Below are 15995 nucleotides of genomic sequence, written 5' to 3'. Positions count from 1 at the left end.
TTATTTGTTGCCTTTAAAAAATAAAAAAAATTAAAAACGAAGGCATTTAATTAATTAATTACTATTTTAAATAAAATCAAATTGAGCGCTTGGATTTAAATTCTTTTATTTTTACAAAGTCGGCCCTTGGTTTTTATTTAAAAATTGCTTTTATTTACCTTATTTTTATCAAGTCGGCCTAGAGTTAATGGAGGGGGTGAGCGCCTATAAAGGAAGGTGAAAATTTCATTTTTTTAAATCATCATTTGAACTTTCATTCATATGCGATTTTGGAGAATAAGGAGAAGTGCGAATTTAGCAAAGGAAGTGGTGCAAGCATCATCAAAAGGGGAGTGCGAACCTTGGTTAGAGTTGAGCGAATTTGCTATCATCAAGACATTGAAGACCCCCCCCCAAAGGTGGCGAAATTGCAAGGGAGGACATTCGCTTGAGGAAGATCACGTGGGAAAGCTTCAAATTTTGATTTTGCCTAGGCGAATTTCCTTGTTTTGCTTTTTAGAGTTAAGCTCTCAAGTGAGGTATGGCGATGTGATCTCTTGTCTTGAATTTTGAATTTTGATCGTCATAGCCTTAAGTTTTTGAATTTTGAAATTTTGAATTTCAATAGCTCAATCGTTGTTTAGGAAATGATAACTCAAGGACTTATCATGAAGTTTCCTAAAATTAATCTTTGATCTAATCTATGATTATACATTGCAAAATCTATTACTTATTATGAAATGTTGTGTAGGTGATACAATGGCGACCCCGAAGGCGGGAGCATCCACCAGTCGTCCAGCTCTCATGAAGGAAGATCAAAAGAACGAAGAACTGGAAACCAAGATTGTGTCTAAGTGGAGCAACATTGGAGATACCAACTTGGGCAACTTCAGTACGAAGAAGTTTCGAGAGGTCCCTTACATTGGCAAGCCATCGCCTGTCGCCAGGAGGATAATTGAGAGTGGCATCATTAAGGCGGCCGGCTTCCCTCCAGCAATACAGTGCCATGAGTTGATGTTCGAGTGCGCTCGTCATTATGATCCACAATCCAGAACGATCGTGTCCAAGGAGGGAAACACTTTAGCTTATCTGTCAGAGGAAGCTATAAGCGAGGCTTTTCATCTTCCAGAGCACAGAGATATGATCTACAAGAGCATAGAAGGAGCCAGGTCCATGTACGAGGATGATCCAGATGCTTGCCTAAGCATCATCAACAAGAATTGGCTCCTTAAGAGTCGTCCTCGCCTGAGCAAGATACCGAACACACCACATAGGATCGATTTCCAGGAGGAGTACAGAGATTTGATTACAATGCTCAACAGAGTCACAGGAGCTCCTCAAGCCTTCTACTTTGAGAGGTGGATGTTCTACTTTATTCAGGTGATAGTTCAGGGAAAAGGAACAATTCATTGGGCTAGGATGATTAGCCATTGCTTGGACGTACAGTTAAGGAGACTCAAGGCTACCAAGTCCTTCCACATGAGTTCATATGTCATATATGCCTTGATTAGGAGCTTTGAGTACGCAGGACTACCTCATAGAGGAGTGATTGGAAGAGGACCCGGCGAGGTCAGAGTTTGTGATTCCTATGTTCACTTGCATCATCCACCAGGAAGTAACTACAAGTTAGTTAATGATACCTTCACGATGAACATCACGAGGACGTTGCAAGGTGGGATTCACAATAGATTATCTCAGGATGCACAGGAACTAGTAAAGAGGTACGGTGCTTGGTTTATCCAATTTCCGAAATTTACTTATATCAGAGTTCATGGATGTCCTTCACCTCCATACATGTTGCCGAGATATCCGACAGACAGAATAGTGTTACTCTAGGTAACAAGACAGTTGGCAGCTTATGCGAAGGCATTCAGACACAGACATGGAAATGGAGTTCCAGTACCTATCATCTTAGGCAATTCAGTTGAGGTATGTCCTAATGCTTTAGCCATGGATGACGCAGAGAAGGAGTTAGCTTTGTATTCTTTTTCATTCTTTGCTTTGAGAGAAAGCTTTGATCCACATGGATATATAGAGGAGACAGTCGGTAGGAAGTTTAAGCATGAGTTTCAGATAGAAGATTTTATGATGAATCTCTTAGACGATCTTGAAGTTAAAAGAAAGATGCATTCTAGATTGCCTTTGGATTTCATCAGGAAATGCAAGATTTACAGAGTGGCCGACCAAGCTCAGGACAGTGGCAGACATCTCCAGTCATCCTATGATCGAGAAAGCAAATCAGTAAGGTTAGATTGGAATGAGCCCGAAGTTGTGGATCTTGATGCTTTGATGGCTCCAATCTTGTCTTGTACTCGCAGATGGGTTGATGTGCAGCATCAGAAGTTGAGAGAGCAAGGCATAGCTATGACTTTCACTTTGGAAGAGAAACCAGCCGAAGGTGGAGCTAGTGTAAGCGAAGGCAATCCTAATCCCAGAAATATAAGTGAAGGCAACCTTCGAAGTGCAAGTGAAGGCAATCTCCATCCAAGAGGCTCAAAGAGGAAAGAAAGACCTGAGAAGAGAGAATCTTCCAAGAAGAAGCAAGAGGCCAACCGAGATCGTTCATCCGGCACATCTTCTCGACAAGAGAAGAGGACACTTGAAGTGGAGGAGTCTATGGAGTCAATGGTACAGAATGATAAAGAAGGACAGGCACCTCAAGGGTCACCAAGTGGATCTCTCCAAGATTATGAGCTACATGAAGACAAGAACAATGACGAAGTAACATCTCCTCCCAGAGAAGAAGAAACATTGCATAAGGAGATACAGGTTAGAGAAACAAGATCGGCCATTCCAGATTGGTTGAAGGAAAGATTAACAAAGGTAATTGTGATCGAGGACGAGGACAATGTGATTGATTTAGAGAGCCTTGTCGGACATTCCCAGGAAGTGACAGAAAAGAGGAAGGCTACCAAGATGTCCAAGATGATTAGAGATGAGACTGGATCCAGAAAGTTGCAGATAGCTACACCGGCCGTGGACAAGTATGAAGGTGAGATCCTAGCGGAGGAATATGATATAGAGACATTTGAGCTAGGTCCATCCACAGCTGAGCAGACGATGGATGATGCCACCGATTCATTTGAGGCCTTGAAAGACAAGCTTAGAGAAGAAATGGAGAAGAATAGGAAGCTTGAGAGAGAGGTCGGTGCATGGAGAACATATTTCAGCCATCTCAATCAGCCTTTAGGACGCCAGGATCCAGCAAGATCACCCATACAGGCACTTCCCCTTCAATCAATTGGTGAGGCAGAGAGATTCAGGAGTATGGTCCAACGTATGAGTACTTGGATGGACAAATCTCATACAGTTGCCGTAGAATTTACAACGAGGATGATGAAGACTATTCATAGGGCTATCCAGGTTCTTGAGATTATCCACAACTTGATGATAACAGTAGCTTCTTTTGCTCATACCAAAGATGTTATCATTCCTGTCTTGCGAGTAATCAGACAAACATCGAAGAAGGTCTTAGCGCAGGAAAAGGTCATGGATGGAGGACCTCACAGTCTACTTCAGTGGTCAACCTTACTCCAGATGAAGGAAGTGCTCTTTGAGGACATTAGTACTAGATGTAGCCATGTTGAGGAGGAGATCAACCCGATCCAGGATAGAGTATTTGAGGTACTACGTACCATTCTTGGCAGGAGGATCGAAGTTGAGACAGATGTGGATTTGCAAGAATTGGAGGATAAAATTAAGGTCATCTTTTGCAAGGACGCTAATGTTATCACAGATGAGCAACAGGACCAGATGTTTGCCACCATGCTCCTGATTGAAAAGACTAAGGAACTTGAACCTGAATGGGACGCTGCTCTTCTCAAGGCATTTGATCAGGTCATCCACTTGGAAGAAAGAATGAAGAATCTTCCCGAGATTCCAATTGCTGAAATCGAAGGAATCGTATCAAGATTCATTGCATATGCTAAAAAGGAGCATTGGAAAGGGAATAAGATTCTAGATGAGAGGTTGTTATAGATGACATGGCACCTTAATTGTCATTGGTTTTTGTCTCCTAGATTTTCGTGCCAAATTTAATAATTGGCTATGCATTTAATGTTGTGCAATAAAAGGGGAACTTTTGTAATAAAACCCTAATTAGGGTTTAGGTGTCATGATCTTAACCGTTGATCTGTTTTTTGATCTGGACCGTTCATTGTAATTGAGGATGCTATTTATACCCTCATTTCATTTCATTTTGTAATGAGAAAAATTAGAAGATTAGAAATAAGAGAGAGAGTTAGAAATTATTAGAGAGATTAGAGTTTAGAAGCAATTTACTTTTGTAGCAAGATTGAGCTTTGAAGAAAGAATTCAAACAATTGTTGTACATGATGGCTTTGAGATCAATGAAATATTGAAGTTATGGTGTTTTGTTGCAATTCTCTTGGTTATCTTCATGGTTGTTCAATTTTCTTGAATCATTCTCAATCAAAGTAGTGCGTTAATTCGAAGGACAAAGTGTTAGACTTGATCTTTGGTAGGATTCAATATCCAAACCACTAGCTTCTTGCTGATTGTAGGAACGCCTTGCGTGGTCGACTGGAGAATACTTGAATTACTTAAACCTTCAATCGTTATTGTATCTTGGATATGTACCTTCGTGGTAGTGTCCTTGATCTTTGATGTATTGAAGAATCATTTGTTACCTTAGAAGATCGCATCAATTTCAATTGAGTTGTTAATTTATGGCAATATTGAAGTTGGTAGAATCTTGCCAAGTCTTGTCCGCATTGAGTCATTCTTAGGGTTAGACTAGATTAGACCTCTTGCAAACCCTATCCTTTTGATATTTTTTGAAAAGCTTGTTTAGTTTAGCAAAATCTTCGGCGACGTAAGGCCCCTTGATGACACAGCAATCACAACGACCACTGGTGCTTATCCACATGTAGAGACCCTACTAAAAGAACATTGGAGTCATCCTAACTGATCCTTCTTGCGATATCTTCAGCAGTTAGCGACTTTATTCAAGAGAGGATAAGGTGCCTTTGGGTATTTTATTCTGTGTATGATTGTGTACAAAATACACGTCAACAATACCTCATATACCTAAGGGTTTTTGAACTTGTATATTTTCAAAAGAATAATGAAGAATACATTGAGTTCGTATGTCTTGAACATATTCGTGAGTTATTATTAGTAATTCCTCAAATTTTGAATTAGTAATTCCTTCATGTATTGGTGGAACTCATTGGTTTTCAGTTCAATGATCTATGTAATCGATTTGATGAAACACATCATTTTCTGGTAACTTGACTTGTATGTGATAGTATAACTTGTCTCTTCGTATGTCGAGTTTTGTTGTGCTTCTTTCATCATTATTGCACGTCTAAACTTATCTAGTGATAAAATCCCATTGTAATTTGTTACCAGTTGGGAAATCTTATTTGATGATCGTATGTCTATCATTGGGGTTTCTATCTTTTATATCTCTTTAGTTTTATGTTTTCTCCTCTATGTACTTTCAGGTTAAAAGTACACAAAAATACTAAAAAACCCATCATACGAGGGAGCTGTCCCTCTCAAATGCAGATGAAGATTGCAGTTTCGTTGCAATCTCTCCAACTGTTGGCATGATTGTCACTGCTCTTTGGGTGAACAGGGTTGGTTTTGGAGACAAAATCATAGTGACAAATCTGCTTACCAACAATCCCATATTCACGAAGGATGACTTCAGTTGATCGGATATAGTAGAGGCCCTCCACAAAAGACAGTATTAGTGCCACAAGCAGAGTCTCGTACATCTAAATCACCAAACGTGTTTGAGGTTTAGGGGCAGTGCTAGGGTTACCAGCTTCCCTTCTGCATGTTGAATTTGTATCCATGATTTTTATGCCATAGAAGTCATGATCTGTGGATTTTTGCATGGTACGCTCTTTTCCTTCAAAATTAAATTCAAATCAAATATTTATAGGAATTGGAATTTATGTGATTAAATTACACTTTGGTATTTAAACATAAGGTAGCATAGATTTGTTTATTTTTGGGTGACTTTTAAGTTTAACTATTGAAGAAAGAAAAAAGAAATAAAAAACAAGGAGAATTTCGGTGATATGTTCCGTTTGATGAGTTTACAGATTGCTGAATGTTCTGCCAAGATTTATGAACTACACAGAAGTCAACTTGGCTATGGATCTTATTGAGCACAAGATAAGTCTAAATCTAGCTGCCATGATCGAAGCCTACCTTTCAGATCACAACCAACCAGAGCCAAATAGTTCTACCACACCACATTTCCCATCTCTTGTTAGAATAAATAAATCTATCTGCTCCCTTTAGAATGCATTTCCATTCATATACTCCATTTCGTCACACATAACATGTATCTGCAAGGAAAAGGCAAAGATATGGGGAATTTTTCTAGTGCTACCACCTAAAAAACAGGGGTTTGAGGGAGGGATGGGGGGGTTTGAGGGAGAGATCGGAGCATAGAGATATCGGGAATCTTCAAAGAATGTAACAAGTCATTGAACTTTGTTCTTTGGTGAATTACAGTTTTAAAAAAATCCATTTTTGCTTTCAAGTTAAGTTGCATACCCAGGAACTAGTGATTGTGACCCAAAGATACAGTAATAAAAATTGGAGCTCCTCTCAGATTTAGAAAACTAACAGCAAGAATCCAAAAAGAATTCAAACCTAAACCCAAAACTAGATTTTTTGTTCTTCAGAGTTTTACCTTTTCACTTCTTCAAGTGGTTCAACTTCCATAATATATCAACAAAATTTTGTATCATCTCCCATGCCCCCATGAAAGAATTCCACAAGAAGACTCCTTCCTATGTTCTGTTGCTTTGTTCAGATAAATTTCTATTTGGAAACTGGTTAATCAGTTTCCCTATGTTTTGTTCTGAGATCTGTCATTTTTCCTTCCTTGTATTTCCTTCTCCATTAAAATAAATAGATGTATCACTCAAAAATTTTAAGTTTGTATTAAAATTTAATCAACACGGAACCTGCTTTTCACTAAGAGCAGTATCAGATTAAGTTTATACCCGGCTATCAAGAGGATCAGTCTCTCGTGAAACAAGCTGTTGTAAACTCAAAATAACGTAGGATGTTGCTACCACTGGATCCGAAGCCAAGTGTGGAGCTGCAGCATGCCCTCCACTGCCTTCTATAATAGCTTCAAAAACACACGATGCTGCCAGCATCGGCCCAGATCTTGAACCAATACTTCCTACTGGCAAACTTGGTGAAACATGTAGACCAAAAATAGCTTCTGCATCTCCAAGCGCCCCAGCTTCAATCATACGAAGAGCACCTGCACCACCCTCTTCTGCTGGCTGGAATAAAAGTTTCACAGTGCCCTGCAGCAAACACATTCATTATCGAATATCAAGTAAATCTAAAACTGCTACTTGATGAAAAACAAAATTGACAAAAATTAAACATCAAGCACCAAATAAATAAATCATGTCTCCAAACTCATTTGTTACAGTTATGCTTATGAGAGAAGAATACAGATCACATATAAAGAGTTGCATCAGACTAAAATCCCAATCATGGAATAATTAGCATCACATACAAAAATCCTGGATTTGGATCCCCATATTAGACTGGAAACATCAAGCACCAAATAAATAAATCATGTCTCCAAACTCATTTGTTACAGTTATGCTTATGAGAGAAGAATACAGATCACATATAAAGAGTTGCATCAGACTAAAATCCCAATCATGGAATAATTAGCATCACATACAAAAATCCTGGATTTGGATCCCCATATTAGACTGGATGCTAACTTCTTATTAACAGGGTTTACAACCCTTCACTCAAATGCCCATTGTGAATAATCACCAGTGAGACGTTAAATCTTAGAGAAAGATCCTTATGGTGAGCTAAATACTTTCTCATATCAAGTAGAACCCCAACTCCTAGAAAGTGGTCTGTCATAGGGCAGTTATGAGCAAGGTCTCCAACACCATACTAAGACCTTCACAGTGAATTAAATGCTTGTTCATTATGAATGGAACATACAAACCTGAACAGAGATCCACCTTGTTGATTAATCACCTCCAAGGCCACAAGCACTGGTCTAAGAGCCTTATTGAAGGCTAATTATCTTAACATTATCAGATAGGTGTAAAAGACAAAGTTAACACTTAAGACTCAGCTCAAAATAGTGAATTAAATTATCGTTAACAATGGAACTCCATGGACATTGTAATAAACTTATAAAGGCATCCCCTAATAGTGAGCACAAGTCCTCACATGAAGGCAGCTATGAACGTCAATAGACACCTATTTACATATAGATTACAAACTTAGATGTTGATGATACTTCATACCTACCAGGTTGTTTTCCTAAAGGATATATACTAATATTACCATAATCCGCATCACAATTTCATGTTGACATAGGCAAAATGAGCTAAAATGAATTGAATACATGAGGCTTATCAAGAAAATTAAACAAGGAAAAAATAGACTAAAATTTCATGAAGATAATTTTTTATTCTGATTGCAAGAGTTGAATGCTATGAAAAAAGATTTGACTGTGCATCTTACAGCTAGAATTCAGTATTTACAGAAAATGAAAACTTTTTGTACCTAAGTAAAAAGACTCTGATGTTACCTTTTCTAGCTTTCATAGGACAAGACTTGTCATGTTACTCTATTCAAAAATGTTGTGATTTACATCTATATTACCCAGAAACGCGTTTCTGGCTTCAAGGCACCTGTTTCGGAAACCGTCCCAGTTTCAGGGACTTGGGGACGGCCGGAAATGTTTCCCAGCCGTCCCTGATCCCCGAAAATTTCTGGAAACCGTCCCGGAAACTCGGGGACGGTCAACATTTTCCCCGGGGACTGTTGACCGTCCCCAAGACAGCAGGGCACGCCCAAGCTGTCCCCTAGCCGTCCCGGTTTCCGGCTCATACAGCAATAAAAATTAAAAAAAAATTAAAAAATTGAGCAGATATAAGACTCTTCTTGTTGCTGTTCACATTCTGAGTACCTATGCTGGAAGAGATTTTTCTGCTCAATATTATCTGCTCAATATTAAGGTCAGATTTTTCTGCAATTATTTCCATCTATGCTGGAAGAGATTTTAATACTATAACTATCATATATGGATGCCATGAATTATTATTATCAATCAATGAAGAGCTACCATTATTAAAGTCTGTGTTTCATTTCTAACATGTGCACTCTATTTTTATATCTGAATGTTCATAGCTTAGCCTTAACCATTCAATCTAAGTGAGAACAATTAACTTATTTTGCTGATGAATGAGAATATTTTTTAGCACATTGACATCAAACATCATCTGCAAATAATTAGAATTAGAATCAAGACTCTAATCATAAATGTTATTATGTTGCTACTTGCTATTATTAAATTTCATTATTCATATATATATATATAGCTAGCCATCCCCTACCGTCCCCTGTTCCAAGCAAAAAAAAAACCGTCTCAGAAACCTATATCCCCGTCCCCCCATCCCGATAACTCGGGGTAACATAGATTTACATTCATTGTTTTCTGATATATTATGCATTTTTTTCTTCTGAATACTGTCCTAGAAAGGCATAGGCATATATTAACTGAAGAAATTCACTTGAGACTTTTATGATGCACAATGAGGCAATGATCTCATATAGAGGATTGTTGTAACTTTCTGAGAAAGGGCAGCAGAGAATTTCTGAGCTCTTTGTAAAATGGTGATTATTTTAAACATGAAATTTCCAGCCCTTTTCTACAATTCATCAGTGTCTGAAACTACCAGTGATAATTATTTTTTAGAAAATATTTGCAACAAAAAAATCTTATATAATAAAAACCATAGATCATTTCCTGTCTCATGTGAGCATTGGAAATGGTGTTTACTGTTTACATTCAAACCATATAACTAGAAGACCACATTAGTTATAGGCAATTGATGTTGTGCATTACAGGAAACCACCTTAAAAGTGATTGTCAATTGAATATTCCACATAGCCACGACTCAAATCACTGATGTAAACTCAGCAATCAATAACCTAGAGTCTATTATAGTGCACTCTATTACTGCAAATATTTTGTCACAGTGCACCTAAGCTAAGAGATCCTAGGACAATAAAAACTTTCAAACATTAAGATCTGCAACTGTCTGAATCTTTTGGAGACAAGGACTGCGACTGCAGCTATAATTTTATCCCACAAAACCCTTTCGGATATTAGGAATAGAATTGGAGCCCAGACAAAGATATCAAAGTCGAGGATAGCAAGTATCTCAAGTCTATAGACCTTGGCATTATAAGCACTATTAATCACATTTCACTTTAACCAAAATTAACAAAGTTGAGAACAGCAAGAGTATCTCAAGCAAAGTTTCGGGACTCGCCTGGACTCGGCAAGCCCAGAGCTGGGTGATCCTGGGCGAGTCCTACGGGCCCAGACTCAGCCTCGTCCGAGTCTAGAGCAAGACTCACCGAGATCCGAGACTCACAGACTCGGCTAGGAGCCAGCAAGTCTCAATGCTCAGACTCAACCAAAATCAAATTTTTTTTAATCTCAAAAAATAAAAAAACAGATTTTTTTTAATGTTTTTTCAAAAAAAATTGCAAAAACTCTAAAATGTCCCTAAAAGCATCATTCCGCCCAATACGAAGATCATTTTGCTCTCTTCACTCTCTTTTTTCTTTAGATTTTTCTCACATCTAACACCTTGTGCAGACCTCCACTAGTTAGTGGGACCTACCTTAGATGCCTTCATAGGAGGGATGCAAGCTCCTTTAAGCCATAGATTTCTAGTTATTGTTTTGATATTCATTTGGAACATTTGATATCATGGATGTCATATTCCATGAGTATTGTATACATTTGACAATATTTAAATATCTAAGTGTGTTATTTCCTTCAACTATAATTTGTGTTTATAATTATGTGATCAATGTATACTTGTGTACGTGATCAAATTAGCTTCTACTTGATGATGTTATTGGGTCTTTAAGGTTTATTTAACAAAGGGTGCATGAAACAAGTTTTAAATTCTTTAAAAAAATCTCTAAATATCTTGTGTTTTTCACTTGCCGAGTTTGCGCCAAGTTCTTTTCTCTAGTCCCATGTCCCAAATTGAGTCACCCTCACCAAGTCCATGCCGAGTCTGAGTCTCGTTTCTATAGACCTTTAATCACTTTTTGTTCTACCCAAAATAACTAGACCCTATTCACATATCATCTCTATTACTCTTATGACCCTCACATTACTGCTCCTCACCTATATAGCCCCTCGTTGTCTCTGTTGTCATTTTATAACACCCTTGGTCCATCAGCGAGAACCAATCAAAGATGTTCCATGGACCAACACTACCCCGATTGATCAAGCACAAAACCAATGGAATCATGAAATTCTCAAGTGTTCTTTCATCATGAGACAAGATTTGGGCTTGCCCCATTCCCCTTGCATCTTACCTTCGCACCTTGGAGTCTGTTGGTCCTTTCTCATTCCCTTTTCGGTTTTACGAATTCCTGATTTCGGGATATGGGGAACCAATCTACATGTTGTGACCTTTTCACACATCGCCCCATTGCTAACGGGGACCCCCTCTTTTTCTGTTTTCCGCATGTTTAGGTTAGGGTTTTGGCAGCTTAGTGGGCACTTCTGAGTTTTTCGTGCCCGAGTCTCGAAGTTTTGATCATGCCTAGTGTCGTTTAGGGTTTTTTGAAGTTATAGGATCAAGCACGTAAAGTTGAGATTTTAAACAATCCTAGTTTTGTCTAAGTGTAGACCTTTTTTGAGCATTAACATGTTTTTGAACGTCCACGTCGGTGAGAGCATTAATGTGTTTTTGAACATCCACGTCGGTGATTTTAAAGTGCTAAGGTGTTTCAAGACCTTTTGGAGTTGTTTTCTCGCTACTAGGAAGTTATGCAAGTTGATTTTGCACTTTATCCCGATAGGTTTTCTTATGTTTTGCTCGAATTTTCGGTAAATTTGCCTAAGTCCAATTGAGTTTTATTGAGTTTCGAAGTTTCCTAGTGATTCTAAATGAAAAAATCATCATTTTCCGGATGAAAATCCATATTCTAAGGGTTAAAAGGTCAAAATTCCATACTAGAGGTGTTTTTCCCCTCATATTCCTGACTACCCATGGTTTTCCCCACTCAAAATCCAGACTGGACATGGAATCCATACTTGCCTCATTTTTCCACCACTCTGAATCCACACTGGGGTTGATTTTCCCCTAGATGCATTAAATTTTGACTAAGTGTTAGGATTTATCCTAACTACCCACGTTTTTCCACCGGGGAGTATGGATAGGAGTATCGATTTTCCACCAGGTCTTTTGTGACAAGTTTTTGAGGATTTTTGTTCAGACACTCATTCCTGACTCAAGGCGATTTTCCACTGAGAAAGATTTTTAATGTTTTGAGTCCGAATATTCATCCAGACTAGGGTTGTTTTTCCACTAGAGGGGTATTTTTGTGTGAATGACGTAATTTTAAGTGGAATTTTCATTCCTTAGATCGATTTTCCCCTAGACCCCATTTTGTGCACGTTTGATGAATTTCGTTATCCCTACAGGGATTGATTTTCCCCTAAGGGGGGTGTTTTGACAAATTTTAATAGGATTTTTAAATCCTTACCCAAATCGATTTTCCCAATTGGCCCATTTTGATTTTAATTGAAATATTTTAATAAAGTGAGCCCCATTTAATTGTTTTTTTAATGAAAAGCAACGATTATTTAAAAAATACAAAAACAATTAGTGATTTGCAATGAGCATTTAATGTTTTCAACCTTCTAGAAGCAAATCGGTTTTTACCAAGCAAGTATAAGAACAAGTATTTTTATCCCACATTGCTTGTGTGGTGAAAGTTGATGGTGAAAGCAAGTTCAAAAGGAGATACCCCAGCATTATTTTATTATTGAGTTTGCCAAGTATGTCCATGCAAGGGCGATTTTCTCTCTAGTTGGCGATTTTTGATAGTGTGTCCAAGTGGGATGATTGATTGAAGACTATCATTTTCCTCCATTTTTCCAGCTTTGGTGACTTTGGTGGCTGCCATTGATGACATAGTGCCACGATTTTTGGAGAGATGATGCCATTTTGGTGAACGCCATTTTTGTGTTTGGGTTTCCACTTCCAACTTTGACGATTTTCCTTGATGCCGCCATTCTTGCTTGCTGATCTCAGACTTAATTTGGCAGATTGGAGTGAACTTTCAAGACATTTTCAGACTTGTGTATTTAGCGCCATAGTTGGAGAAATTCGATTTTGTTTTGCAAGTGTTTGGTGCCATTTTTTGGTGGATTCCCTTCATGTTTGGTGGCTGCCATTTTTCCCACTTGCTGTGATTATTGCAGATCTGAGTCTTGACGCCATTGCTACAGCTGATGCAACCTCCATTGTTGGCTGATCATCGATTTTCAGACTTATACTTTGTTGCCCAGCCAACCACAACTTAGGCGATTTACACTTAGAGGCATTTTGGGGATCATTTTCGGTCAATTTTCAGACCATTTGAGGGTTGTCACAGGTCTGCAACTTCATTTTGGCTGCTTGTCCTCAGAAAACTTAACTTTTACCAGCCATACCTATGTTCCCGAGTTTGATTGCTTTTGTCATCAAGATTGGTTTTCACCAAATTTGTGCATATTTTGAATGATTGCATATTTGTATTAGTTGCAGATTGTCTTCAGATTTGTTGGCAGCTATTGTTGACTGTGGAAGGTGTCCTCAGACATAATTTTGTGTGAAAACACAACCTTTCACACCCTTCTTTAGTCATTGTTGATCCGGTATACTCCTTTGCACTTTAATTTGTACAAAATTTCTAAGTATAAGGCGGTGTTGATTTCATGAGGGTTTCATACCCTAACCTTGTCACATTTTGTATTTAAATTGTTGAAGTCCATCTAGAGTGTGGATTATTTTCGTGATTTCCATACCCTAATTAGTCTAAATCATTAAGAAGTCAGGAATTTTATTAAGAATGTTATATTTTCCTAAGTTCTAACTTCAAGCTTCGTACAGGGGTGATGTCGAAGTCCGAACTCAAGGAAAGGAAAGAACAACAAAAGATACTTGAGACTGGATTCTATCCGGAATCCAGGATGTCATCCAGATGGAAGGAGATTACGGACATGAACATGCATTTCCTGAACATGAACCAGATGCGACAGCGGATGTTCAGAATTGGAAGCCAGATTCTTTCCCCAGCCTATGTGAATATTATGAAGAGTGGCATTTATCAAGCCGCTGGATTTCCACAATCCATACAGTGTAGTGAGCTTATCCTAGAGTGTGCACGATGTCATGATCCTCGCTCCCGAATGATCAAGACTCCTAAGGGTGTTGTCATTGCCTACCTTGTTGAGGTGTTTGGAATTCCACGTGGAGCAAACATTGAGGATGTAACTAAAGATGAATATGAAGACCGATATAAGAAGAAAATGGATGCATGTAAGACCGTGGTAAATAAGGAGAGGATGATCAAGCCTAGGGCTCACCATTCCAAGGCTCCCAAGACACTCATGTGCACAGACTTCAAAGAGGAATATAGTGATTTAGTATTCCTGTTTAACCGAGTGATGGGGATGCCACAGGGTGCAATATACAATGGATGGATGTTCTATTTCATCCAAGATTGTCTAAAAGGAACATTCATAAATTGGTCTAGAATCATAAGTGATAATCTGGACTTTCAGCTGAGGAATGTGGAGCAGTCCAAGTCATCCGCCATGACTTCCTACTTGGTGTACATGCTTGCACGGTTTGTTACATGAGGAATGTGGAGCGGTCCAAGTCATCCGCCATGACTTCCTACTTGGTGTACATGCTTGCACGGTTTGTTACATACAAAGGATTGATTTGCAGAGGTGAAGTCAGGAATGGGCAAAGGTAGTTCAAGAGTTATGAGTGCTACCCATAGCTAAACATGTATAAAATTGAAGATTATAAGAGAGTGAATGATGTATTCACAATGTACGTCACGTGGATGTTGCAAGGCGGAATCCACAGGAGGTTGTCCAAGGAGGCAACGGAGCTGATAGAGAAATATGGATCGTGATATATTCAGTTTCTCACTTTCACGTACCTTAGGATTCACGGATTTCAATCCGAACCTTACAAGCTTCCTAGGTATCCTTCCGACAGAATGATCTTGTTGGAAGTGGCGAGACAGCTTCTAGAGTTGGATTCTATTCAAAAAGAGAAGCATAGGACAGGCATGGCATTCCCTATTTCAGTTGGGAAGACATTGGAGGTTTACAAGTCTGCCCTAGCCACCAGCACTGCGAGTAAGGAGGTTGCATTCTATCGATTTGCAACCTACAAGAAAAGAGAAAGATTTGATCCAGATAAGAAAGTTGGAAGGATCAGGGGAGAAAAGTTCATCCACAAGGTAGACATTGAAGATTATTGGGCCAACCTGATGGATGAGCAGGCAGTGAAAAGACGAATGTGGTCCAGGATGTCAGTGGATTTCATGAGGAAGTGTGGACTTTTCCTCATTCCTGATCAGGCATTAGATGACAAAGATCATACGCATCCACAGTATGAAAATGAAATGAAGGCGGCGATTTTATTGCCTAATTGGTCAGAGTAAGAGGAAGTAGATTTGAAGATATTGATGAGAGAGGTCTTGAGTTTCTCCTGAGCATGGGTAGATATTCAGATGAATAAGTTAGTTGCTATGGGTGTTTCCTTCACTTATGAAAAGATGAAACCAGAGGAATCCACTTCTAAGGATGATCAGAGGACTATCAGAAATGTCAGGATTCATGCAAATGAGGAGAGTCAAGCTCCCAAGAGAAGGAAGAACACACTGGGAGAAGTCTAGGCTAGAAGGAAGAAGATTGAGGAGGTCAAGAAGAAGAAACAAAAGACTACCATTCCTTCGCCTATCATTCCTTCACCACCTCTCAGTGTCTAATCAATCAAAGAGGTTGAAATGACAGAACAAAACAAGGAGACCCAACAATGCTCCAACACAGTGATACTACCAGAGAATATTTAGGATTTACATGCCACAACGACATCTGCTCCACTGAATGAGAATGATGATCAGCTGGGATCCCCTGCTGTCCT

General features: G+C 38.8%; 1 protein-coding gene across 1 annotated transcript in view; it reads right to left on the bottom strand.

Moving 5' to 3' along the window:
- LOC131078060 (IAA-amino acid hydrolase ILR1-like 5) overlaps positions 1–15995 on the bottom strand; it is a 57517-nt gene that overhangs the window by 21842 nt on the left and 19680 nt on the right. Inside the window, exon 3 of the mRNA XM_058015705.1 lies at positions 6972–7286. Within this exon, the coding sequence (XP_057871688.1) occupies positions 6972–7286 (315 nt within the window). The remainder of the gene's footprint in view (positions 1–6971; positions 7287–15995) is intronic.

The sequence above is a fragment of the Cryptomeria japonica genome, chromosome 8, assembly GCF_030272615.1.
Source record: "Cryptomeria japonica chromosome 8, Sugi_1.0, whole genome shotgun sequence".
Taxonomy (NCBI): Eukaryota; Viridiplantae; Streptophyta; class Pinopsida; order Cupressales; family Cupressaceae; genus Cryptomeria; species Cryptomeria japonica.
Note: the sequence above shows the minus strand (reverse complement) of the source record. Positions and strands in the feature narration are given on the sequence as shown.